At 51.5% G+C, this 27949-nt stretch overlaps 1 protein-coding gene across 1 annotated transcript in view; it reads right to left on the bottom strand.

Moving 5' to 3' along the window:
* Positions 1-1490: 1490 nt before the first annotated feature.
* The window catches only part of FSTL1 (follistatin like 1), a 54311-nt gene continuing 27852 nt past the window's right edge, over positions 1491-27949 (bottom strand). The window contains exons 3-11 of the mRNA XM_055712116.1: positions 16266-16370; positions 14902-15031; positions 13719-13751; positions 11953-12083; positions 9044-9162; positions 8136-8248; positions 6829-6939; positions 5086-5183; positions 1491-4822 (exon numbers count right to left, since the gene is read on the bottom strand). Coding sequence (XP_055568091.1) covers positions 4778-4822; positions 5086-5183; positions 6829-6939; positions 8136-8248; positions 9044-9162; positions 11953-12083; positions 13719-13751; positions 14902-15031; positions 16266-16370 — 885 coding nt within the window. The 3' untranslated portion in view covers positions 1491-4777. The remainder of the gene's footprint in view (positions 4823-5085; positions 5184-6828; positions 6940-8135; positions 8249-9043; positions 9163-11952; positions 12084-13718; positions 13752-14901; positions 15032-16265; positions 16371-27949) is intronic.

Below are 27949 nucleotides of genomic sequence, written 5' to 3'. Positions count from 1 at the left end.
TTTTTGTCAGGCCTCTGCTAGCAGTGGGCAACAGACTTGGCTTTTCCTCTCTCCCACCCCAACATCATTTTGCTTCAGTAAGCACCCATGATGCACCAGGCAAAGTATTTGTTGTGCCATCTAGCTAAATTCGTGGATGACACTTCCTTTCTTATAAAATCCTTGGAAAGTCTAGCACTAGAAATTAAAGTAATAAAGCAGATGCATTCTGCAGTTGAGCAGTGAACGGGCAGGGAACGCCACAGCTAAGGCTGCATCAGCAGCAGCTGGTACACCCTAAAGGGGCCATTTGGTGTGAAAAGTAACGTGTTAAGAGGCAATGTTTGTGTTGGTTTTTTTTAAACAGCTTTGGAATGAACACACCAAGTGAAACAAAGCAAGGCAGCCTTCTCTTCTGTCGGACTGTCAGTTCCTTAGAAGAACTCACAGTAGCAGAAGTTGCTAAGTCCAATACAGTTACGGGGGACATGAATGGTAAGAAATTATGCTTCTGTTATATGACACCATTGAAGGCCGTTTCATCATTCAGTTCAGCAAAGGTGACCCTGGCTATTCAGCCTTGTCCAGACCTATGGTAAGGTCATATCAGAAACAGAAGGGACATCAGGAGGGTCACCAGCCTGTTCTCCCACCTTAGGGTAGGGTCAGCTGTACTTGGTCTGGTCCCGATAGTTGTTATTGTAGTCTTTTCTTAAAATCCATACAGGGAGGAAATCTTTGAAATATCAAGGAAGCGTCTTCCAGTTCTTTGCTAACCTGGGCATTCAGAAGCATTCCTTGATGTCTCACCTAGACCTGCCTTGACTGCCACAACTGAAGCTAGCATTCCATCCAGCACAGTGAGATGGGTATGTTCATCTTGGTAGCAGTCTCCACCTGAAGACAACCATTCAGAGCCTTCCTCCTTAACTGTGCCTAAGGCTTCTGGTCTGTCCTTGTAAGTCACATTTTCAAGACCTTTAGTTATTATTTTTACTTGCCTCTGGGGTCTTCCCACCTGATCCACCCGTTCCATGAAAGGCACTGCCCAAACCAGAAGGCACGCCAGCTGAGGCTCCCCTGATGCCACATGGGATAGCAATTGCCCCGTATTTGACTGCCTGTGTCCCTCTGAATTCTTCCCATTCTGCAGTGGTTTGCCTTTCTGTCGGCAGCATGACCTTAGTTCATCTTCTGACCACATCACGTGTGGAGAGCTGCTAAGATTTTCTTTCCCAGCAGCACAGACGGAGCGTGTGCCAGGGGAACGAACGGGATACTAAGAGCCTCGGGGAGCAATCTCCTCATTGAAAGCGTGTGGCTGGGAGGCAGGAGTCGCGGCTGCCAGCTGCATCTCTGCCGCTACCTTGCCACAAACTGGAGACAGTTGTGTCTCGCATTTGTCAGGCACATTGAGAACTGCATATAGACATGCAAAAAGACAGCTTATTTTTTGGGGGGGAAGATGAAAATGAGGAATATGGCTTGTAAGAAATAAAACAAAACAGCTCTTGTTTTTTAAATTTTGTTTCATTTATTTGGCAGTAATATCCAAACCCCCCTGCTTCAAAAAAAATTACAAAATCAAGTAAAATAAGTGCACTAAGGAAACCTACAGAATACTGATAAATTTCACACATGTACAGGAGGGAATACAAAGGGAGGAGTGGGACTTTTTTGTTTGTTGCTTAAATTTGGTTTTTTTGGAAAGAGAACGACAAAAACCAAACCCCAAACCAAATGCCTTCCCTGCCCCTTGCAGTCTGTACAGCAATTGTCCCAGAGGGCAACAGCTGGAATCCAGCACTTCCTTCCCCAGCAGCCACGTCACCCTGCAGAAGTTACCAACCGACCAGCCTGCTGCAGGGTACGGCCTGGGCATCGCACACCTAACGCTGCCCTTCCCCTCGGCATGGCGGCGAGATGTTTCGGTCCCCTTTGGGGACTGTAGCCCTTAGAACCAGCATCGCTCTCTGCGCTTCCCTTTGAGGGCGCAAGGAGGAAAAGGCTCCGCAGAGCACAAGGAAGAAAAGACTCTGCAGGCAGCGGCCCTTTCCGTGGGGGCCCGTTTCGGGTGCTCCCGCCCCGCTGGCCCAGGCTACCCAAGGCTAGGCTGTATAGCTTGTCAGAGAGCCCAGCTCGCCTCGCCCGAGCTAGCAGCCACCCCTCCACCTTTGGTGCAAGCACAAGCTCTGTAAACCTCACCTGCCAGCACCCACCTCTCCAGCTGCCCCCAGCAGCCATCCTCACAACAGCACATCCACAGGAGACAGGAAGGGGACCAGAGAACGCATTGCGTAACGCAGCCTACACAAGCCCTTCTGCAGTGGATTAGCCTCCGAGCTCCTGCGTGTGCTCTGGTTCCTCCAGTTGGAGATATTCCTGTCTGAACAATAAGATGTTATCCCCATCCAGGGAAAGCCTTTAAGGCAAGCTGTTGTTTCCTCTAAGGCACTTTAATGATCCAAGCTGGAAGGAAGTGAGCTGGGAGGCACAAACTGCTTTTCAGAGTGGGGTCAGAATAGCACATGAGGCTCTTTTGCCAGATCCAGCACATGAGGCTCTTTTGCTCATACAGTTGGGGAGAAGCAAGGGTGCTCCTAATAGGGCACACCTAACGGGTGCTCCTATTCCACCAACTGCTTCCTCCAGTGCCACCAGGACACAGTGACTCTGTCCCAGTGCAGCGCTGTCCATGTTACCCTCAGCTCCTGTGGATGCATTCCCCTCACCTTCACAGGCAACAGCTTCTCAAATCCAGACCCCCATGGGAAAAGAACCAGCCCCCTTTTGTATTTACTATGCCCAAACCTCCAAGCACGGCGGGGTAGATTATGATTCTCACTGGAAGTGCGGCACTGTGCCAAAGGCAATAGGAATCCTCTGGGTTCACAACAGGAAAACAGCTACAAGACCAGAGAGCCTTTAATAAACCTGGCTCACAGGCAAGACCACAGGAGGGACCAAGCCTTCCTCTCTTCCTACACGTGCTACGTACCAGTTCATTCTTCCTCTCCAAGGAAAGCGCTGTGCAAAAAGGGGAAGGTTGGGACAAAAGTCCTGCTGACCTTTACTCAAGCAGAACGTTTCTTTTGCAGATGCAAGTGGAGTTTTGCTTGAGGAAGCACTAGGGACTGCAAGAAACCTGGCAACAACCGCTGAAGTTGCTCACAGAGGGAAGATGGAAGTCACTAGCAGTCATCTCGGGGTACATGCAACTGCTTGGGATGCACAGCTGGGGCATGAAGGGAATGTGGAAACTAGATGTTCAGGTGTGTGAGTGCATGAAGTACATTCGACAACTGCAGGAGAAAATGAGCTGGGCTTGAGGCTACAGAGGTGATTGTCAACGAAACAGCATTTCATTTGTATCTATCTAGGACCAATGCTCTGAGAAAAAAATCAGACAAAAAAGACCCATGAAGGGATGGATGTGAGGGTGGCTAGAGATGGTCTGATCAAACTCTAAAATGCATCAGTAATGAGGCTTCCAGCCCTGACTCCAAACTCAGAGCTGGAATCAAAGACTAATGCTGCTGCCTCACCCCAGATGGAAATGGAAAGCCCAAGATGATGGCTAAGAGCCCAGACTCCCACTAAACAGATTTCCATGTAGGTAAGTCTTTTAAGATGCCCTACTAACAGGATGGCCCGGTCCTTCTGTCTCTAGACTACCTGGCACTTCTTTCTGGGCAATTTAGAGAGGCCTGAGCATGGACCTTGAGCACGTGGTCAACGCTAGCTAAGGGACCAAGAGCTAGAGAGCTGCAGTGTCAATCTGTGCCTGGTGAAACTAACTACATCCAGCCCTGTCTCTTCTTCCCACGAGGGACATTGCTATCCCCAGCTGAGAAATACCCTGTAGTGCAGGGCTCACAAGTTGCTTGTGGTGTCTGCGGTGTCTGAGCGCAGTGCGATACAAACTGTGTATGGGCATTACAGCACTGTCAATAAAAAACCCCCACAGGCTGGGTTTTCTTGAAAGACCTAGAGCTACGAAACATACAAAAGCTGAATTACTACCATAGGAAATAAAGTAATAAAAAAACCCAAACAACCAAAACAAAAGGGGGAGTCAGCATGTCAATGTGATAAGAAAAAAACATGATAGCACCTCTAAGGAGGGGGCAGGGAGAGTAAGAGTGAGATGAGGTCAAAAGGAACCATGTTGTGTTGGAGCCCACAATGTACTGGAGGAGCTGCTGGGGACAGTGGTGGAAAGCAAGGAGGAACGTGCTGGACTCATGCCAGAAGCATGGCACCACGACTTCCAGGTGTCACACCAGGCTGACCAGCTTTGAGGAGCAAGAACCAAAAGGGAGGGTAAGCAGGGCAAGGTCCTTGGCTAATGATGCCCTGCAGCACACGTGCTCAGCCACAAAACCGCCAGGCCCGTATTTCTGCAGCCAAGGCTGGTGCTGAAAATTGTATCGATTGAAGACCCCCTTTTCCATCCAGCACTGACCTCCGTCCTTTCCCCGGATCCAGGGGAACAAGAAATACCTGTTAATTTTTGGAGGGAGCAGCTGCCTGATCTGGGAAAGGGTCCCAGAGGCTGCCGTAAGTCCCTCTGAGCCTTCGAAGGCCCCAGCAATGAAGCTCCCTGAACAGGTGGGCTCTACTCCCCTTTCCTGGCCCCATTCTCTGTGTATTACAAAACAAATAACCCATCGCTATACAATGTAAATATCTGTGACTGGGCAACTGTAGCAGACACTTGTGCATACTGAGATCAGCACTGGAGGACAGGGTGGCAGGTTGGGCCCATCCTCCTGGGCTCCTCCGGTGTGGAGGCCCCTTACATCTCCTTGGTGCTCATTCTCTTGGTCTTCTCAGCCGTCTCCTAGAGAAAGAGAGCACAAAAGTGAAGCTCTGCACCAACACAGGAGCTGGCAGTGCCCTGAAGCCTTTGGTCCATCCACAAGCAGCGCCGACACTGGCTTACGTCTCAAAGCCTCACACCTGGATTTGTCCCCACAGGCAAAGAGAGATCCCCCTTTACTGTGCTCCCCCTTCTACCAGAAGTCCCCAAGCGACAGAAGCAGAGGGAACGCCTCTAGCAAGGAGAGGTGTAGTACAAGCAGAGCTTCCCAGCCTCACGCTAACCTGATGCTTCTGCAGTTCCTGAATGTATCTAGCCAGCTCCTCCTCAGTCAAGTCTTGATCAGGTCGCTGTCTCTGAGCAGGCACCTTCTCATTCTTCCCTGCAAACAGAAACAGAGTTCAGCATTATCACAAGTACGGGATGGAAATTTCAGAGGCTGAACCATGTAGAACAAAAAGAGGGAGGCTGGCCACAGCGCACCTCAAGCTTAGCAAGGCTTTGCTGGAGGAGGGTATGGGCTGGCTTCTTAGGAAGAGAACGGGCCTTGTGGCTGCCTGGGACTTCAGAACCTGGGTATCCAGTCTGCCCCCGTCTCTCCCACATCGTAAATAATAAAACCACAAGGAAGAGGCTGCATATTATTTAAAAGCACCACCTAGAATGAGTTCAAACATCTTGGCCTCTCGTAAGGAATAAATGGAAGCTCAGTGCTGTAACTGATGCCTAATGAAGAGGTAATTTCGCTCAGTGGATATGCAACTTGCTGATGTATCTGATCTGACTCTTTGCTTTCATTATCCCTCTGACAATAACCTCTAACCCCTCTGCTGCTCTGACATGGGCAGAAAGTCAAGGAATTGTCCCATTGCATGCTTCTGCCATGGATGCAGGGAACGAAGTAGGCAGCAAGAGTCTCTCATTCTGTTCCTTAACCTCCGAGACCTACGCAGAGCTCCTCTGGCAGCTCTACCAGTATCCCAGTTACCTCTTCTGAGGTGAGTTCCTTGCTGCCACAGCCAGGTCTGGGCTGAGGCGATCCCAGAGCCTCTGCAGCAGAAGGCCAGATAACCATGAAAGAAACCCTGTGCATACTCGTTGCTGTTCCCCTCTCTCCTACTCTGGCCAAACTACTGACTAGAGAGCTGAACTACCACACTGCTGACAGCTCCCGCACCACACTGAAAACAAAGCTCATGCAAAAACCTGGTTTCTAGGGAAGAAGGCCAGGAAAATGCAGTGCAGTGCTGGGAGGGTAGATGTAGCTCCTTGAGGAGGACCCGTGCCTTTCCCAAGGCAGGGGAAAGCTGGGTTTCCACTGGCCCTGGACCATCTGTGAGAAGGCAACACAGAGAGCCATCGTTCACAACCTCACCACGACTTCTCACAATTGTAACGTGGCTGTGAAAGTTCAAGAAGGGCCTTCCAAAGGAAGAACAGACAGACTAACCACCCTGCCTTAGTATGAACACCACCTCCCTTCGTCTCCATCATGATTATTTTCTTCTACAATTTTCATGACAAGAAGCGAAAATACTTTCTTGGCATTACTGGATGAAGCCTCCTATCTCCCCCCTGGGGCAGGACAGGACCCTAGCTCCTGCTTTATGGATAGCGTAAACGCAGATACAGCGTGGATACTGACACACAGACAGCAAAGCTGACTTACTCACACCTACACGTATGGTTGCAGACAGTGACCTATGTGGTCTGTGCATGCCCCAAGCCAGCCAGATACAGAGGTCTGGAAGATTTGGTGCTGAATTTTCGCGACACCGAATCCAAACTACAAACCCCGGCAGCGCTGCCCCCAGCCCAGTTACACACTTTCTGACCTCTAGAACAGAACCAGCTTGGGTTTGGCCCAACACGGGGCACGAGAGTGTGATGCAGAAGCCACCCATAGAGAAGCTGAGGAAAAGCTGGAGAGAGAAGAAATCTGGATAGCTGGTGGCCTCGGAAGGATAGAAGCAAAAATCTCTTTTGTACAAAACCAAATACAGTAATTGTCGGGAGAGCATACGGACCCTCGCATGTCATGGCAGTGCACACCCAGTTCCCACAGGCACAGACGCAGCGGTTGCACTCCACCTGGGTCTCTGCTCCGTCCTCATAGGTTTCATCTTCCAGGGCACACTCTAGAGAGGCACAAAACAAGGGCAGTCATTGTGAGACAGTGAGCAGGCTAAAGGTAACATATTTGGAGAAGCCTTTGGAGGGAAGAGATACAAGGTTTTGGAGGAGGCCTTCCTTCCCCTAACCACCAAAAGTTTCATAATGACTAAAACTTCCATGCTGAATTTGGTATCTGAAATCAGGCAGAGAATAATTTGGGAAAGTCAAACACGTAATTTTGCTTCCTCAAAACAAAACATTTCAATTTCTCAATTCCAAATGTCAGATTTGTTTGAATTTTCTGATCTGCTATACATGGAAAAGTACGCCCAAAGTGGAAAGTTTGGTTATTCTGAAACAATTCCTGTTCTAGGTGGGTAGAAGTTGGGGAAATGATTTGTGTAATTGCTGTTACCCTGGGAGAGGGAAAGGAAGGAAAACAAATATTTCTCATTTCAGCTCACATTTCTTCTCACAGCTCTATCATATGTCTAGGTCGAGGCCCCCAAAGCACTCAAGGGCCCACACGGTGTTAGGTGGAAACCAGGTGCTGATGTTTCCTGGGGGAGGTGCAGCCTCCCTAGCTTCCCACTGAAACAGGCAACAGAGGGTTCAACTTCATATTCCCTGGCAAGCGTAGCCTCTGCCTGCTCCTCGGTGCCACTGCAGTAAGTCTGGCACCTTTGGACCAGCACCACCCGAGGGGACAATCAGGCGAATGGCCAGGCACGCCTGGTCAGCAGAACACCAAGCTGCTTCCACGTGAACCGTGGCACCAAGCAGGATTTGGAAGGACAGCAAACTCTGAGATGTTCATCAGGGAGGTGCTCTGTGTGAAAGGCAGAGCGTAGCAGGACTTTGGTCTGGTCTGACTTTCCTAAGTTATCCAGACGTGAACTCCTCACATGATTTATCTCCACACTGTTAAATACATGCCTTGACCTTCTGAGCATACCATATCCATTTGACCTATGCCGTTGTTTCTAAAATCCAAACCTTTTTCATCACAAGAGCGGTGGGGGCTCTGGGACAGAAAATACAGTACTTTTGACACAATGCAGGGACAAACGGGATGCTGTCGGATGCGAGGTAGGCATGTATCAACATTATCTCTGGGAACAGAGTTACAGCATCCAATGTCTGGCCCAAAGCTGGTCTCTTTTCCTTCCTCCCTTCCCAGGACCCCTCTGGTTCCCCAATACAAGTGGGGAGCTCCTACTTTTCTCTGGTGGGTTGAAGGATGGGCTGAGGCACTTGAGAAATTCATTGAAGCTGAGCTTCCAGTCAGCATTTTCATCTGACAGCTCGATGAGGGCATCTACGCAGAGTCCCCTGAAAGGAAACACAGAGGCATGTTCTGCACAGGGCTGCGCTAGGCTGGTCCCTGCTCTGCTGGCTTCGGAGTGCCGATGAATAAAACCAGTAATAACCAGGAAGGCTCTGAGATGCCTGGCAGAAGCAGCTTCTGTACGGATACCTCACTGGATACAGACAAAAGAAAAATTTTGTCACAAAAAATTTCCTGGTCACAAAATACTCCCTGCTGGGCAAAGGCCCAGGAAGTTGGGGGATATTCAGAACAGCAGGAACATGACCCTCTTGACATCTACATGCTGTCACGCGAGTAGAGATGCAAGTACAGCATAACCACAAGCAGCCTGTTCTCATAGTCTGGCACGCAGTGGCGCACACACAAAGGGAAACCTCTCAAACTACACCTTCATGTGACGCACCAGCTCTAACTGCAGGCTGTCTGTGAGCTGTGTTTTCTCACCATCTTCTTTGCGCTGGATCTAGCAGGCAAAAGGTGAGTAGAGTCCACTGGAAAGGCCATTTATTAGGAAATAAAATAGAAGACAAATTTTCTGTCACCCAACTCACCTTCTGGCTGCATACCTACTAAATTTAAGGCAAAAGAGTGTCGGAATACATGCCTAACACGAAGGGTAGGGGTGGGACTGCTCCTTGTGGTGGTATCCACACCTAATCAAGTGAGAAGCCACTTCATACACAGCTACCTTTGTTAGTGCAAGGCCTAACTGATATTGTCCATGAGTGGATTTTCATGCCCCCTTCTACCACACCTGACCCCCTAGCCCTTCTTCTGGCACCCTGTCCACTGCCCACCTGAGCAGCTTGTTGGTCTCCTGGTCCATGTAGGTGGTGATGTTGACAGCGGTCTCATTCTGCTCCACAAACTTCAGGAATTCAGTGGAGTCCAAGCGAGAATCACCATTGTCAAAGCTCTGCAGGGAAGAATGGGCAGATTTGAGAGTCTGGTGTATCGGTTCAGGGTACCCCTCCCTTCTCCCTCTTCCCGTGTACTTAGCATTTTTGAAGCTTGCATCGTCCCTGTTCTGCACAGAGGCCCAGAGAAAAGCAGCAACATATCCATACTAGCATCAGAACTGGGAGACACGATCCTACCCTTGTGCTCACCGATAAGCTACACTGCCTCTCATTCACCTCCTGCTGCTTGATTTATGGCTCTAACCCCATTTCTTCTCTTTGTTCAGCCAGCTCTTAGCCTTCTTATACATCTCCTGCCTCAGAGCAGACCAGTTGCATTCAAGGAGGTGTCGCCTTTCCAATACGTGTAAATTCAAAGCTGTGCCTGGACTCTTGACAGTGACGAAAGGGAAAATCACAGGAAGCAATTTTCTGCTGATCCCAAAGAACAAACAATTTAATGCAACAGCACAACGCCTTGCCACCAACTTCTCAAGGTCCTGACAGGACGCCTGGCACTGAAGAGCAGGATTTTTAGCCCCAAAATCCTGGCTGTACTCCCAAAGAAGTAATTGCATTTTGCCTTCCTGTTTGGAGATGTCATATCACAGTGCTGGGCACTCAGCAGGAACTGCCGGGCCCCCTCAGAGACAGCTGCATTGCAGTGAGGGGAAAATGAATCCTGCACACAAGACTGCCGCTGGGTAATTTTTGCTGTGTGACTTGGGGCAGGTCACTGTGGCTCCTTGTGCAGCGCTTCCAGGAATGCTGGAAAAGACACTGCCTGATGTTACCTCTATGTCGTTCAGGAGAAGCCTGTAGGGCTAGGAAAACTACCCTGCACGCTGCAGCCTGCATAACTGCTCTGCTAACATGGTGACTTCTACTGGACTTCGAAGCCTCTTGTCCCGCTATTTCTTGTGAAAGTGGCTGTAGTTCTCTTAATGACCCAGACACAATTAAACTAGTTTTCTTGCCTTTTGATGCTATGATCTGCATTTACGTGTTACCTCAGAGACCCTCCAACAGAGCAGCTTCCCATTACTGGCCTCACACCTCTTGAAGCAAGATCCTTCAAGGTCATGGCCTGCCTGATGAGCAATCCACATCCCAGTGATCCGCACAAGTCAGGCTTCTGGGAGGGAAACAGCTCAATGCCAATCTACAAACCTCCCCATCAAGAAGAAAAGGGAAAAGCTGCATGTCATCTTTGCCTCCAGTGTTTATTAACTGCAGGGCAGGAGTCAGGCTATCTGCAGGGCAGGCATGCAGAGCTCTGTGGCTGGGCACGGCAGAATTCCTCCAGTGACAGTGGACCCTCATTGGTGACACAAATTTATGTGTCTTTGAACACATTTAATTTGCTTTGCTTGGATTTGTCCCAAGTGGTTCCAAGCTCTGAATTCTGCTTTAGAAAGTATTTAAAAGCTTTAAGCGTTGTTGATATGGTGGATTACACCTGACAGAGAAGGAAATTCCCCATTTGGTCTGAGAAAAGGTATTGCTTTGTCATGGAAACTTTCACCTGCTTGTGCCTGGGATCAGTGCACCAGAAAAAGGGGGACAGTAAAGAGAACGTGAGGCTGCTGCCTCTGAGTGGTGGCCATGGGATTTCCCCAGTGCCCTGACAGGTATGCGGCCGGCAGGGGTGACTGGGCTGCGCACGGCAGTGGAGCAAGCCTGTGGCTGGCTCATGCATTTCAGCAAAGCCCACGGTCTGGGGAGACTCTCTGCAAAGGTGGCTGGGGACAGCACGTTTGCAGGGGGAGCAACCGAGGAGCTCCGCTCCATGGGCTGCTGTGGCTGTTGGGTGCTGGCAGGTGCTGGCGGGGGTGCCTGAGGCAGTGGGCCACAGCCGGTTTCCACAGACAGCAGCATTAATGGCTACAGAGGCGAAGATGCTCTCTGGAGCGTGGGGACCAGCTCCTCTGTCTCACCAGGGGGTGCCATTGCCATGGCAAATTTGCTTGCAGTGCTAACTCCTGTCAGGCATCATTAATCTCTTGCTGTCAACAGCTTATGATTTAAACACTCTCCCCCCTTCCCCACCTGCTCCTGCAGCTCCATGCTGAATACTTTGAAGTCTTTATCTGGAGCCAGGCCTGAGGGGGAGGGTGGCAGCAGTGCATGTGGCAGGAGCATGGGAGAAGCTTGTGATCTGCCAGTTACAAAAGGGGATGGGGATGGGCTGAGGGACAGACTGACAAGGAGGAGGGAACAGGAACAGGATTATTGCAGGGTCTGACACTCATGGGCGGCTCCTCTCTCTCTGCAGAGCACCAAGGGACTGCCAGCTCTCAGCCACAACTGGGCCATATTCCTTGCAAGCAAATATTCCCCTTGAAGCCCCCAGGCATCCCCTATCCCCATCTCAACATGGCCTGGGGACCGTCTGGAACAAAGGATCGGCAGCTCCTGCCCCAGCTTCCTGCTCCTTCTACCTGCATTTCCAGCACTTTCACCCACCTCTTCTCCTCTGGCTATCTTTTGTCCCCTGAGATCAGTTCTCTCCCCTGCCGCAGGCGCATCTGGCCTGCCCTACTTCTTTTCCCAGGGCAGGTCAGACACCAGGAGCCAGGGATGCTCCAGGTCTGGGTTCTTACGTAGCCTTGTCAGTGGCTCCGTCAGCCACTGCTGCAGACACCCCGTAACACATCGCGCTGCAGGACATACCAGAGCTCCCTGGCCCCCAGCTCGACAGGGACGTCACACACTGGAGCCTCTTGGGTTGGGGCCATGGCAGCTGTTTTGCAGTGACAGGGAAAGAAATGTTCTCTGGCCTCCACGGTAGGCGCTGCTCTACTTGCCTTGAAATACTTGTCCAGGACTTCGCTGTAGTTGCTGCCCTTGGAAAACCAGCCATCTGGGATAATCTCAGCCTCCAACCACTGGATGACACGGCGACGAAGCTCGTCCCTGTCCGACTGGTAGCAGACGACTGTAATGGGAGAAGGTGTGGCAGAAGAAAAAACAAGGATGAGAGAAACGGAGTTGGCAGGGAGATCACAGAGAGACGACTGGAAAGAAAAGCCAGCCAGGCCACCTTGATGGCAGTTCACAGGCCCTTGTCCCTTGGAGATGCACCACTGCCAGAGCAAAGCAGGGGTGCCATGTGCTGAACGGCGGATGGGCTGTGGGTGACACCATGTGGCAAGGCCAGAAAATGACACTCCTGCCAAAGCTCCACCACCTTCCCAGCCCTGAGGCTTTTGGAAGAACAACCCAGAGCTGACTCATCTTGGTGTGAAGAGTCCCCAGACTGAGGGAGGAAGGTGACTGACGCTGTCCCCAGGCTTCCCGATGCTGTGCAGCACTGCCACCAGCTGCCATCCCTCAGATACCAAAACCTCTATCCTCTGCAAGGACAAAGAGTAGACAAAGAGCAAGCCCTCCCACCACACTGTCCCCAGGACTCAGATTTTAGGGCCTTCTGCCTCAGAAGATTTTGACTGTTCAAAGCCCTGACTTGTCTGACTGGAAATGAGAGGGGATCAAGTCAGGCTTGTTCACAGTATTCTCACAGCTTTCTCTAGTGGACATGACTTTGTGTGCTAGCACCAAACCATGCACTTAGAAGCAAAATGAAAGCCTAGATCTTCTGGCTTCTGCGAGTTGTCACACCCACCCAGAGGTCAACGGAACCAGAAGGGGAATCAGTGTGCACTGATGTCACTTACACACACTAAGAATCTTCTTCTGAATCCAGTGACTACAATCACAACCAGACAGACAGATGAAAAAACAAACCTGTAGGGATTCTGCACGTTTAGTTTTGAACTTCCTTAAAACTGCTTTGAGGTGGTAGCCATGCTCTGACATGGCCCTTTCCATTAAGCTTGTATGAGGGTTTGCTCTCATCTGTCTGAGGAACTTGAAAATTATAGAGCTCCAGCACTTAGAGGCCATGGACGGGAAAAGGGTCCCCTGATGAGGAACAGGCCACAGCCCCAAAATCCATAGTCTAAGTACACATGGCAATGCATAAAGGGAGAAACCGGGCACAGGGAATCAAACAGACTTCTCATAGTATCATTAGGTTGGAAGAGACCTTTAAGATCATCTGTTGGCTGACAGAAGGAGGCAGTTCAGCTCTGCCTCCCGACTCCCCGGACCATGCCCCATTCCTTACGCAGTGCTGCCTCTGCCTTTGCGCCCATCGGTTAATCACTCCTAAAGCAAAGTCTCCTTGCTCTCGGAGTTGGGGACAACAGCTCCACAGTTACTGCGTTTTAGATCCTCAATGAAACAGGTAAAAGAGCACCTCAGTCTGGGTGATAAGCACAGCTTGTGTCCCTAGGGGCAAACTGGGTTTCATTGCACGCTGTCTGTGCTGAGTCCCTGAGACATCCCAGCACAGTGAAGAGCCCAGGAGATGGACGAGCTCTGAAAGGTTATGCAGGAGTAAGGAGCCGGGCAAACATACTTCAGCTGATTCACCAGCTCAGACTCTGCTACAGCCAGCGCAGAGGTATGACTTACACAGGGCTGTGCAGCCTCCCCAGCAGGCCGCCCTCCCCATCTCTTCTCCCAAATGCATACAGAGGCCCCAGCCAGAAAGGAGGTGGCTTCTTACCTGGACTTGCAGCTGGATTGTCAGACTTCTTCTCTGTTAATGGAAAGACAGAAGACATTGCTGGTGCAACATGAAGCAATACGAACCTCCTCCCACCCTGGGTGCTGCTTGGGCAAGGGCAGAAGAGCCTGGGAGTCCTGAACTGGAACATCTGTCACCCTGAGGGGAGACTGAGGACTGTTTAGCCTGGAGAAGAGAAGGCTCAGGGACAATCTCGTCCATGTTTATACATTTGATGGGAGGGAATAAAGAAGACTGAGCCTAACTTTTCTCCATGGTGTCCAGTGACAGGGCAAGAGGCAGCAGGTACATATTTAAACACATGAAATTCAGTCTGAACATGAGAAACCACTTTTTTACTGCACGGCTAGCATGGGAAGGAGTTAAACAGCCCTGCCACTGAGCAAAACCCTTGCTCCTGAAGTTCTTGAAGTCCCTCATGAATATGGATGGTAGTATGGATTTTAGGGGTTTATCCTTAGTCTGACCTTTCCTCAGCTGGTAGACTGAGCCACCTGCCTGGCTGACTCCACAAGGCTCAGAGGCAGGTGGGAGCAAGAAGTTGCCCTGCTCTCCCGAGTCCCCCCGCTCCCAGCAACCCAGGGAGACAATAGCTCCAAGATCTCACCACAGGCACGGTGCCAGGGTCCTGAGAGCACTAATGAGGTTTTAACGATCCTGCCAACCTTACCTAGGGCCTCCATCCACACTCTACGCATGAGCCCAGGGGCTCCATTTCAGCTGATGTCTCAGGCCCTAGCCCTTGCCTGGGATTACGTTGTAGGTATGCTTGTCTCCCGATCTGCTGCAACCATTCCTGTACCTGCCACAGACCCTGCTGATCTAGGCCCTGACCTGGTGACTGCCTTCCCACCTTGATCTCAGACCTGCTATAGACTACGTCACTACGCACTTGCCTGGCAATTTCTGGCCTGTGCCTGATTATGGTTACTAACACCAGACTTGATTCCATGGCTTGACTTCAGGCCTCCTTCATCACCACAAACTTGCCTGGTGATCTGGAGTCTCAGTTGAACCTGGCTGTCGTTCCCAGGCTTGCCCTGTTTACCCCACTCAGCAACTGTGGGACGAAGTCCTGGCTAGTGAGGCGCCTGCCTTGCCTTAGCATGCTTGGCTTCCGACTCTCCCTCCCTTGGAGTGTAGCCCTTATCGATGGGGTTACCTTTACAGTGGCCATCGTGATCCACCTGTATCTTGGAGCCAGTGAGGCAGGCATCACGGTGCAGCTCACAGTGGTTCAGGTACGTCTTGCCATTGCTACCACACACAGGCCTCTTGTGAGGTTTGCATTGCTGTGAGAGAGCCAGAGAAGACAGCATTTTACCTGCCTCTTTGGGACAGCTAGAGGGAGGCAGGCAAGTCTCAGCACCAGCCCAACTCAACAGAGGCCCTTGGCACAGCTTCCTTGGCCCAAAAAGTATTTGGAGCAGGCTGAGTCCACCTATCATCACCCCAGAAAAGCCTGCACAGGGAATTCTGTGGGTGGCGTTCAAAGGCTTCACTTTATCCCAGCCTCTGTCACCACCACCATGACGGGAGCCTTCCTGAAAGCACAGCTCAGCAGAAATATTGGGGCCCGACATAAATACTGCACATACTGCTACAAGTGCTGCTCTGGTGGCATGGACATGCCTGCCGGGAGGTGTTTCTGCAAATCTGTTCCGAGCACTTCTGCTTGCTCAGCTCTGTTGCGTCTCTTCGGAGACTCTGCTCCCCCCTTCTGCAACCGAACGCAGAACAAGCCACCAGCCACGGGCCTACAGCAGAGGGAGGGTTCACCTGGGCTGCTGTTCAGGCTGTGGGCTTCTTCCTCCCGTCCCTTTCAGTCTGGCCAAGCCTACCCAGAGTGACAGACTCTCTTCCTGTCAGCAGGGCATTTCATTCTCCAGCACCCAGGCTGGCCACGTCAGAGCTGCAGGCTCCAAGGGAAGTGGGAACAAAGAGCCACATGCCCATTCCCAGGAGACAGGCAGGAACGGTTTGAAAGCACGGGGCAGAGCAGAGTAGGGAGACACTGTGTCTCTACAGCTGAGAAAGACTCTTCTAATCACCCGTGGCTCCCTGCTGGATGAAGCTATTCATCCTCACAGCACTCTACCACAATTATCTCCATTTTACAAAAGCTGATTTTTAGTAGGGTGCTTGTAACCTCCTCAAACAAGATGCGAGTGAGGGCAGGCTGCCTTGGAGCTTACAGACCACTCCCCAGAGTGCCCTCCAGAGCCAGCTGCATATCAATACCCTACTGGGCTTTCCCAGCAAAAGACCTCCAGCCAAGTCCCCCGTGCACGTTAAGACCCTATGCAGTTGTGCAAGCAGCACAGCTGCAAGCCACAGACAATATCTACCCTGCAGGGCTCTTCTCCCACAGCACACTGGTGTTTGAAGAGCCGCTGTGCATTTGCAGCTGCTTCTAAACAGCCACAGCCTCATCCCATCACAGGATCCTTCCAGCGACAGAAACTCAGCTGGGGGGTGATGGTGGTGACACCCGTCCCAGATGCAGACCCTGTGCCGCCCCCGTACCTCAATGCAGAGGCAGGTTGGCTCTCCCTTCTCAGTCACTGTACACTCCCGCCCAGCTCCGCAGAAAACGTTGGCACAGATCTTGGATTTGCTCCTTGGCTCTTCCTGCAAGATACAAAGTAAGAGACACAAAATACACCAAGTTACACAGAAGAGCAGCAACACAGCTTTAAAAATAACACATTTAACTTGTAGACTGGACCAAAGAGCTCCAAGGCGGTAAGGCACAGATTACAGCACAAGAGAGACATGACTGCAATAGACAGACAGCTGAGACAATAATCAGGAGCAGATACAAGAGCGACGGCTACAGCCCCAGCAGTAGAGGGCTTCCCTGACGTCAGTCCTGAAAAATCACCTAGAAGAACTGGAGCAAACATGAGCAAGAGGAAGTCTAGCACGAATGGCAAGAATAATTTGCTCATGTCAACGACTGCTGTCTTCAAAATTTTTTTTCATGGAGGGCAGGAAGCAGAAATGTTTTTGCTGGAGACATTTAAGAAGAAGGTGAACATAACCCTGGAGAAAGGTGTGATACCAAACAGGCAGAAGGAAACGCCATCAGGCACCAGATAATGCCCCCATCACAAAAATATTTCACAAAACTACATGACCCATTATCTTAACTCCACCAGTCAAGATTAAACACTTCAAAGGAAGAAACACTGTCATAGATAATTATACAGTAACCTTCTCACAAAGAACATTTCTTCCTGGTCCCTGACAGCCAGCAGTTGACTTATGCCCTGCAGCACAATTTATACGCTTTACAGTTTTCTTCTAGCCAAAGTCATCACAAGTATTCTTGGGGTTTGTGTAACTGTCAATTCCTTTTTTTCAAGTCCCACTGCATTCCCAAGCTGGTGACACCTAGCAGGGAAGATTTCCCAAGTTAATCATGTTTTCAACATAACCACCATTTACTTTTATCAGTTTAATGGATATTTTTTTCCTTAGGCTTTTAAAAGAGAAGACGGTTCCAGGGGTTCAGGCTCAGAAGACCCTGGTTTAATTCCCTGCTTTGTCATTAATTTCCTTTGTGACTCTCATTTAATCTAACATTTCCACATGTATGTTAAGTGTCTGGTTCAGGCCAGTCAACTGGCTTCCTCAACAGTTTTGTATCAGAGACAGAAGGCCTGTACAGAGGAATGTAAAATAATCAGTGGGATAGGTCAATCACATCTGCTGCAACTCCTCTGATACACAAAAGTGTTTTCACCTTCTGATCTGAGTGTTATTCTTAACCTTTGCTCATCTGTGGTATCTTTGTACTTCCATCATACACTTTTGAAAGTAGGTGATCAAAAAGGAGCTGAATTTGCCTGAGGAGCAAGTGATAACATACAATGACAAATGCTGAGTACAATTTTTCTCTTGTTGCTTCTTTATCCTCTTTCGGTTTTTTGTTTTGCTTTTAAATCACAATTTCAGTGAGTTGCTGTCTTTACTGAACAGCCCACAGTGACGGCCAGATGAGTTTCTGAATGGCTTTGCCCTGGTCTTCAGAATATTTTGTCTGTTGGCCTACTGCACAGTCATCAAGCTCAAGGAGGTCTTCTCAAAACACTACAGGATTCCCTTCAGGTTCACACAGTAGCAAACACCCTTCTGACTTTCTGCAAATGTTCTGCAAAACGTTTGCTGCTTATCCTGTAAAATAAAAATACAGTGTTGAGACACATCAGCCTCCTAGCTCAGAAACATACACCGTGTCCCAGGCCTGCTCACCCCACGAAGACAGTCTGTTATCCTCCCTCTGCCCCTTCATCCTCCTTTCACGTATTGTTTCTTGAGCTATGAAAGGCATTCTGCCCCTTCTGCTGCACCCACTCCTCTTTAACTGCCTTCTGGTGGAGAGCTGGGGTAAATGACCTAGGTGCTTCTGGGATGGGATGGAGCAAAGCAACCTCACACAACTTAGGGCAGGAACAGAAGAACTCATTTTGCAGAAAGCACAAACTAAAAAAATTCTCCCAGGCTGCAGTCCGACTAGGGCACTCACAAACCTAAAATGCACTGCAGACACCGACGTGCTGATCCAATTAAAGGGTTTCAAACAACACGCTCATCCTTTCGCTGAGCCAAAGACCAGGAAAAAAAAGAGGGAGATGCTTCCGAACCCCGGCCCGCCGAGGTGTGCAGGCCAGGCGCCTGGCAATAGATGGCAGTACCCTGCCTCTCCTTCCCACGGCCAGGCAGGGCTGCCAGCAGCAGGCTCCCGCCTGACCCACCGATGCCAAACCTGCCTCTTGCCTTGGACTGAGGCTTACGGCACCTGCTGCAACCACAGCCGGCCTCGGCAGGGTCCACAGGGACCTAGCTGGGCTCGCAAGATCCCTCTCTCCATGCCAGCTCACTGGAAACCAGGCCTGCGATGTGGTCATCCTGGCTGCAACTCCCTCCCTGGCAGTTCCGGAGCCCAGGAGCCGTCCCACCGCTCTTCCTCTGGGAGCTGGGCTGGCGATGCTGGCAGTGACCCCACCAGAGCAGCCTCTGAACACACCCCGCCTCCCACCAGCCCAGAAGGCCGCGTTACTCTGACTTTTCTTATTAACCAAAGCAATATGGCTTGCTGCTTGCAGCTGTCCTAGGCGGGCAGTGGGTTGGAGCTGGCACAGCTGGCTCCGCGGCAGGGGTCTGGCCGGGGAGAGAAGGGAATCGCGCTGCTCCGCCTGCCTGCCCCCTCGCCGGCACAGGGTTTCTCAGGCCCAGCTTGCTCATCCTCCCTCCTGGCAGCAGCGACCATGGCAGGAGCTACAAGGCCGGGTGCTGGTTCCACCTTTGGTGAAAGCAGCTCTCAGCTTTCACCCCAGCTCCCCACGCCCCCCATCCTTGCAACGCTAACCCCACAAACCTTGCTTTCACCACCTGCAACCTACAAACCACTGCCCATTCTATTCATATGCCCCCTTCCCAAAATCCCAGAGACCCTCACTTCCTTCCCTCACCAGACCTCAACTCTCCCACCCTACCTCTACCCCATCCTTCACCTGCAGCCTGCCCCATTGCAGCTGCTTTGCAGGGTGAGGTGCGCTCCTCTGCCAGGCGTTGGCAGCTGCTACTGCAGATCCTGCCTCCACCTCCTGCAAGAGTCAGAAAACAGTCTCCTCCACCAGCCCGCACACAGATGAAGTTAGCAGTTGCCACTGCTGCTGTTTGGTACAGCCACGCAGCTCCGAGGTGGCTCATGGCATACCATGGCTGCTTGCTCTAGCAGCTCGTGGCCACCTTCCCAGCAAATGCCCGAGTCTCCTGTGCGTAACCGGGTGTGTAACGGAGACAGCGGTGGATGAACGGATGAGTATTGGTAGAGGTCTGCAAATGAGGCTTTATAATCTTCATTCCCGATTCTCTGATGACCTCCCAGATGCCCCAGACAAATTAGTTTCTTGTGGCAGATAGTCTGATCTGACCTTGCACCTTGTCATGTTTGCTCTTTATAAAGCCCCATCTACCGGAGTCATGTGAGTAAGTGGGGAAGGCAGCTGCCACTTCAATATTCAATAGCTCGTCCTCGCACCTACCATGTAAAAACTTGAAAATACAACCTGCAAAGGTTTAAATGCAAGGTCACACACACAAAAAGACTCCACAGTGTTTCCATGGCATTGCCCTTAAATGAATTTCAGGATGTGGGGGCTGGAATCATGGTTTTTACACTGCTTCCTCCCTGCAAGCTGCCATTGCCTTCTCTGTCACCGTGGGCTTGGGAAGTGCCACTCATCCCTGTGCACAGCGCGCTCAGGCAGGCGGAAGGGAAAGGGCAGAGAGTCGTTACTAATTGCTGCATGGTGGCATTTACACCGCGAGCCGTGACAAGGCTGCTCCTCCTCTCATCAGGTGAGATGCCCAAGCTCCCTCTGTCTGGCCAATGCTTTTAATGACTCCTCTGCTGCCCAGAGAGCAAGTGGGAAGGTATGAAAACAGGGAGCATGAAGCCAGGGCAGGAGCACCCAGACTCCGGAGCGTCTGCCATGGCACAGGGGCACTCCCGACTCTTCACCCCGCAACCTCCACAGGGGCACAACCGCCCCAGACGTCTTCTCAGGCAAAGACCATGGAGAAAGCTGTTTGCCATGGCTCACGGGCCAGAAACTCAGGGCAACCAGGCAGCTGCAGCATCATGTACACACAGCCCAGACTGTCTGCCAAACAGGGATGGGAACGCACGCCGCTTTCGGGGGGCCGGGAAGTGCATTCCCATGGACGAGGTTTCTTGCATGCAAATGGGCAAGTGCCAAGCAGAAGACACGAGCTGACAGTATAGTGAGCCACACGCACTGCTTCTGCCTCAGCTGTTGCTTCCCAGGGAGCAAGGAGGAAAAAAAAAGAGACATTGCCAAGGCATCCACTGGCGAGAAAGCCCGTGGCATTGCCGGTGGTGAGGGATCACCATGGCAACCAGCAGTGCGGGGCCTCAAGGTAGAGAGCTAAAATTAGGCAGCAGCGGGGAGGGCTGTTTCTCATCTCTAGCAGCAACCGGTGCTGAGGAGTCGGACCTCCAACACGGCCTAAGTGCAGATGTCAGGAGCATTTCCGAGCCCCTGCCTGCACCCGGACGTCCAGCACCCGGCGTGGCTCAACACACCAACAGGCAGCGCCACGGGTGGGTCTGCACAGGGTCCCGAGGTCCTCGAGCTGCCGTGCTCCTCCGTGCCGGTGGGGCTGCAGGGAAACAGCACCACGTCTGCAGCGAATGTATGAGTGAAGGCACAGACGAAGGAATCGAGGCGGTTGTGGCTCCTTGCCTTTGCACGGGAGCTGCTCCCTGCAGCTGTCCCTTGACAGCTCCCTCCCCGGCCCCTGCCGAGCCACAACTGCCTGGTGTCGCTTGGCGGAAACACCGACTTTCCCAGCCAGCCCGTGAAAGCTGAAACCATTAACAGTTCAGCGATAAAACACCTTTGTAAGGAAGAACAAGCTTCCACCTGCAGAGAAGAGCCGTGCAAGCAGCTGCATGTCCACCTCGCGCGCTGCCCGCAGGGAGCAGGAGGGATTTCTGCCATTACGCATGCTCTGGGAAACGAGCAGGGAGCCGGCCCTGCTAGGAGGTGGGGAGTTAACGTGCTTGAAAACGATCCCTCAGGATTGGTTTTTGCTTTCTGCACATCCTTCCACACAAAACTTGCTCTTGGAGATCTCAAAAGTCTTTTGCTCAGCAGCCCACGCTGCACTGGAGAAACACTACCTGCCGTCCTGCTCCTACTGACACAACTAAAAAGCTTTTCTGCTATCAGCAGCAACTGTAGGTCTTTTTCCTCTTCTGGCATCAGTTTGTGGAAGTCTGTAAAATGACTTAACTCCTCACATAATGCTCTGTGATGTTTGCTGTAAAATCAAGGCTTTGCCCTGCCTGACATGCGAGGAAATCAAAGTGCTCTAGACCTGTAGCACTGAAAGCTACTCCAGGAGGCAAGGCCACGTGTCACACAAACATGAGTACCACACAGATAAGGCAAAACCAAAGAACACCAAAACGATCCGTGGGGTTGCATGACTTGAACAGATTCTCATGCTTTAGGGATGGCAGCAGCCAAAGCTGGAAGTTTTCAGATATAACCAGTACAATTCATAATGGGCTCCCACCACACAGACAGGGAGAGACAAGCTTTGCATCTACGTGTTTCAGCCCGGTCTCCCTACGGCTTCCCATCCACATGCCTTTTGCCTGTTCCCTGTCACGGCTGACACCCGAGTAGGGATGTAAGGGGTCCCCAAATGCACCGAGGTGCCACTGGTAAACAGCACTGCCTGCACAATTTCTAAACCAACTACACCCAGCCGTGAAAATTAGCACTTTGTTCAGCTGTTGTCTTGGCAATGTTTTCTTCTCAGCGCAGAAAGATTGGGAGACACAAGGTGCTAGGTCAAGGGTGCAGAAAGCTGAGATGAGAAGCCATGTCTCGACTCCCAAACCTCTCTCCTCTCCTGTTGTGGGGCTGACAGGGAGAAGCACTGCATTGTGCTGCTATATTCAAAAAGAGCGCTGGGCAGCAGAGCAGCTCTGGGGCATCAGGAAAACTTCACAACTCCTGTACAGTGGTGGCACTAAGAAAACATTTGGCTCATGATTTCATCCCATTATTCAAGTGCATCTCCTGGGAAACAGCTCTTTGGGCAGTATGCCCTCCTGCAGAGGTCCAGGGAGAGCAGATCCCGCGTTTGCGGGACGGCACGCACGGACAGGCAGCCTGTCACCTCTGGCCATTTCAGCCACTGGCTCTTGACAGCACGTTCATTCGTCCTGTTGTTCTGGTTTGTGGCTAACAAGAAAAGTCCTCATCCCTCCCCGCAAACCTGACCTAATTCCTGTGGCAGCTCCCTGGATCCTCTAACACACTGGTGTGACAGGGTGGAAGTTTGGCAGCAGCGTAAAATGAGCAGATTAGCACGAAACAAGCGGGCACCCCTGACATTTGGTGTGCCATAAATAGAGAGGTAAGGCGAACACTGCAATTTCTCTTCCTTAAGGCTATTGCCTCAGGACATCTGCAGACTCTGGAAGAAACCCCACACTAATTATCTTTAAGTCTGAATCAGGTTTAATTTTCAGTTGTCAAAGGCAAGATGGAGATAAGCCCAGCAGGGGGGGTTGAACCATGTCTGATTCCCAGTTCAGCTCGCCAGTAAAACCTACCTCCCAGGACATCATCACTATTAGGATGGTATAGTGGGCTATGGAAGGATCCGTATCCTCTACCCTGGAAGGAAACCTGCCACAAGAGGCTGTTGAACACACTGGTGCAGGGTCATCAGCTGCACCCTCCCTCTGGTCTGGTGTTACGTGGTCCCAAAGTGGCACCCTCTGGAGCCGCTGACCCCCCGAACTCCCCCTTCCCTTGCCTCTGGGAGGCACACGGTACACGTCCTACCGCTCAGACCAGCAATGGTGTCGATGGGCAGCTCAGAAGGCCTGAAAACAGGCCGTCTCTAAGCTAGTTAGTTAAAAAGGAAAAGATGTTTGTCAAGCAAAGTCTGGACCAGTGCTTGATTCCCCAGGGGACTGACCAGACAGATTTGACAGTGTTCCCAATGCTAACAATATTCCATTTGAAGGGTGTCAGCATGAGGTCTGCGCTGGATGCAAAGGGGTCCAGTGCCATTAAAACTTCAGGATTCCTCCCTCCCTGAATCCTAAAGCCATCCTGCAAGCAGCAGAACTAATGAAGCCCAGCTTCCAACAGCTCGCTCTGCACGGCCTGTCCGTCAGCTAGTTACAGAGCAGCATATGGACTCCTTCCTCAGGGGGGGTCTTTGCAGGCCCCTCTCATTAAGGCAGTCACCTAGAGTCACAAAACCAGCTGGATCCCATTATCTTGGAGGCCTCCACCGCTTTATCAGCTGTGGCGGAAACAGGCTGATGGATTCAAGAGTCACTGGAGGCCAGAGACAGACAGGCAGGCACGGACAGCCTGCTGACATAGCTTTGCTTCCTTAGGGAACCAGGCTGTAATTCCTTTGCAGAGCCCCACAGAACACCTCCCTGGCCCAGCCTCTCATCTCAGCAGACTCAACACCACCGCTGCTTGCGGTCCTGGGGGCAGGTCCTCGCTCCAGCCCGCTGCCATGACTCCAGCCCCCCTTCTACGCTGACCCTTGGGGTCCTCCCCAGTGTTTTCCTTGCATTGGAGGACAGACCTCATCTCTCTCCTGCTTTCATCCGTCCCTCAGAGCTTCCACCACCAAGGTATTTCAGGCAGCAGCAACCCAGGGCTGCAAACAGCCATCCGGACACAGTGCCGGGAGCTGCTGCGCTCCGGGCAGGATGCCTGCCACGGAGGAGCCCACACCCCAGACACCACCACCCCACCCCCCTCCCAAATCTTCCCCTGTATCTCTTCCTATTCTCAGCTGACATCCAGGACTGGCTCACTAAATAAATCACACAACAAAATTCAACTGCTTTAAGGCTTCCAAATTTCTAAAAGATGAATTATTTAATGGCAGCTGCCTTTTGCTACTGGGAAACACGCCAGAGCATACATCCCTGCCCATGCTGGGAATCAGGGCACGTTCCCTGAAAACCTGGATGCAGAGACAAGCAGGCAAGAAAGGAAGGAACCTGCAATTCCCAGAGCTCCGAGTAGGTTCCCTCTCTGCAAAACCTGTACCTCGTCCATTTGCATGAGACCCTTCCTACTTGGCTGGCTGCTCCGTCCATGATCCACAAACTGTTCGTGTCCAGCGTATCAGAGCCTGGGGCTCTAACTAACCTCTGGGATAAAGGGGGCCCGTCAAGTCAGCGACCTCTGCGCGGGACCAGGGAAAAACAACATTGCTTGTGGAAGCCTGCTCGTGGGAGTTTGTCCATGGCTCTCTATGAGGGAGATGGAGATGTCTGACGCTACTACTGCTACAAAAAAAGACTGCCTGGGCAGTATTGCCTTGCAGAGATCATGGAGTGGATACAGAGAGCTCTACCCCGCCCCTGACCCCGGTGGGTGTATGGCCTGGCCCCCTGACAGGGCCTGCAGCCCTCACACACCAGCCACGGCCTTCTCGTGTCCCACAGCAAGGAGGCAGGGGCTGGTGCCTGCAAGGAAAGGGAAGCAGGAACTGGGAGGAAGGAGGCTTTTCTCCCCACAACCTCATCAAGAGGAGAAAGGCATCTGCCAAACAGCTGATTTCTCTTACAGCGCGATGCTGTGAACAGTTACAGAGCCAGGCACACCTCTCCTGGGGACTCCGCTGCGTGAGGACTCTGTTTTCCCTTTTAAGCTGGAAGGAATGTCTGTGCTCTGGCCCCCACAACCTCATATTTTCCACCACAAGGCAATGACGGGTGAGGCCCCAAAAGGGGAACAATGACATGAGAGTCTGGGGAAGAGGAAATCTCTACCGCAAACAAGTCTGGAAAATGGCTGCTAGAAGGAAAGGAGCTTGTGTCTGGCAGTGCTCTCCCTGCTGCAGGCTCACTCTGCTGCTCACCCAAAAACCCCGCTTACACTCAGAGCCTCAAAAATGTAATGGCCCCAAACTGCACTGTCTCTTAGCATTCTTCCCTCCACCCATCCCTGCAGCGCTTCTGGAAGAAGGGGCTCAATTCCTTCTTGCCGCATCATGCGGTGGAACTGCCAGCTCCTCAGCAGCCACCAGGAACTTTCTTGCGAGCTCTGGCTCCCAGCAAGGCACGGAGGCAGGAGATCAGAGACCGATTTGCGCATGCCAAACCGGCTGGAGAGGCTTCAGCTGTGAGCAGGGCAGAGTCAGCCCCACAGGAGGAGAGGAGGTGGTGCTGCCGCTGCACCACGGCTCTCAGGGGGAGGAATCCAGTTAATCACTTCGTATTTGGATAAGAAAATAACCCTCGTGCACAGGGGGGAGATGTCAGTGCGCATGAAAGGCCTTTAAACGAAGCTAGTCCCACAGGGCCTGTGGGATGAGATTGGTATTATCCTCCCCATGTGACAGACTGGAAAAGAAAGGCCCAAGGGAGGGGGTTTGCTCAAGAATGACCAGAAGACAGCAGCTCAGCTCCCTTGGCTCCCTGCTCCGGAGCCAGGACCACTCTGCAGTCTGATACACAAGTCATGCTCCTCGCTGTGGCATGACTCTCCTTCCCAGACCCTGAGTGCCCTGGGCCAGGCTCCGTTTTGCCAAGGCTGGGCTTCTGGGAACTGAAATTCTCCATCCTGTTTTGCTTAAAACACAAAAATGAAAACAAGACCAGCAATGACTCCTGAATTTCAACAGGAGGGGACCATTCTGTATGCGGGTAGTACATGAGACAAGTCGCAGCACCACAGGAGTGGTCAGAGGAAGCCCTTGCCAACAGGAGGGTGTGAAGGAGGAGGATGAAGAGCAGTTCCTCCTCAGGGCGGGCAGGCAGAGGTGGAGCACTGTCCCTGGCCTCCAGACCAGGGCAGAGCTGTGAGGCACAGACTCCTCCTAGCAATTAAACACAGATGCCATCACCTCTCTCCTCCAAGCACACTCAGGCTCAGCAGTAAAAGGAAGGTTTCTCTGCCAGATGGCACTTTCCCAAAGGCATCCCCCTTCCCTTCAGGACGCAAGAAGTCCAAGTCCTCAGAGTCCAGCACTGGAGCCTGAGATCATCTGCCCCATTTTGGGGTGCACTCGCCCAGCAGCCACCCCCTAACACCCACCCACCCACTAACCAATCTGAAGAGGTTTGTGCCACATACAATCTCAAATGTTCCCTTTCAACCCCTAAACCTGTGGTGACCCACAGATCTTTCTGTGTCATGGCAGTCCCTCTTTTTCCCTCCTTCGTCCCCCTAATTTCCCACACTCAGAAGTTCTGCAGATTTTACTGGTCCTGCCAGTAAGTTTTGTTGCCTGTTCTCCCAGCCAGCTGGGATGATTTATTTCTGAATGGGATTCAAATCTGGCACATTTCTCAGCCATCACCTGGCTCCAACGGAGCAGAGCAAAGGGAAGAGCGAGCTGAGCAGTTGGAGGCAAGTTAGGATTTACAACCCTATGGCATCTCCTCACCTCTTCCAGTAACTGGATACACAAGAGGAATGTAGAGTGCAGGAAATGCTGAGGTTTACCAGCAGCCTCCAACTTCTTACGCAAGAGACCTCAGTAGTTTTGTTCCCATCACTAATGCAATGGATGTGATGATCCCTCTTCCCAGCTCCGTGCCTTGGTCCTCCTTTACCCACCTTCTACCACATCACATCACAAAAAAGCAATGGAAATCACTATGCAACTGAAATTGCTATGCAATTGGAGGGAAGCACTGAGTCAGCCTTGGTGGGGGAGGGAGGGTGAGAACAGAATTGGACATTAGCCAGCTTTGCGCTTCTCATCTTCTAGCCTTGGTCAAGGACTTGCTCAGCTCCTTGTTAATGCTGAGCAGCTTCAAGGCTGCTCCACCCCATGGCTCTGCTGGAGATGGCCCTGCAAGAGTGAACCCCCAAGGGACAGTGCTCTCTGTTACCTTTGTAGCTTCTTTACTACACGAAAGGTTTTAAGAACCCCTTTACACGGTGCAAACAGCGAGGAAGGGTCAGAATAAACCCTATTATGAGGCATTATTTTGGCTAGACAACTTTTCTCGGCCCATGGCATTGACAGAGCACCCCGTTCCTGAAACCATATAGCCAGGAGTGGTTATCAGACTAATGGGAAAATCTGAAAATAGAAGCAAGGTAAAACAAACCTGCAAGAGGGAAGAAGTTTGGGAATGCTGGGGAACTAATCTTATCAGTGGTTATCAGTAATTTTATCAGCTTATCAGTAGTACATCTGTCAAAAAGGCACAGCTCCATCAGAGGTTAAACTGTGTCCCTGTAGCCAGAGGGAACTGAAGGCAGGTCTGCCAAAGCTCTGCCATACTACAGCCTTCAAAATGCAAACTAGGATTTCAGGAGGTGGGCAGATGCAAAGAAAACTGTCCAGGTTCTTGTAACCTCAGCTTTCACTACTGAAGACCTGACAACTGGCAGAAGGATGTGTGCGCCTACCCATCTGTGTTGGAAAGAGAAAAACCGCTGCTGTAAAAACTAAGTGAAAATCCTTGCTGCAAGACAAATATGGGGAGGGCTGCACAAGCATGCAAACTACAGGGACAGATGCGCATGTGTTTTTCTCTGCTCTCAGAAAACACCACATCAGCAACAAGCAAATCCCATCTAACTGCAAGGGCAGTCACCCTGCAGCCCCACAAGGGACCAGAGAGGGAAGCAGTGTTAGGCCCCGAGTTATGACCA

This window comes from Falco cherrug, chromosome 5, assembly GCF_023634085.1.
Source record: "Falco cherrug isolate bFalChe1 chromosome 5, bFalChe1.pri, whole genome shotgun sequence".
Taxonomy (NCBI): domain Eukaryota; kingdom Metazoa; phylum Chordata; class Aves; order Falconiformes; family Falconidae; genus Falco; species Falco cherrug.
Note: the sequence above shows the minus strand (reverse complement) of the source record. Positions and strands in the feature narration are given on the sequence as shown.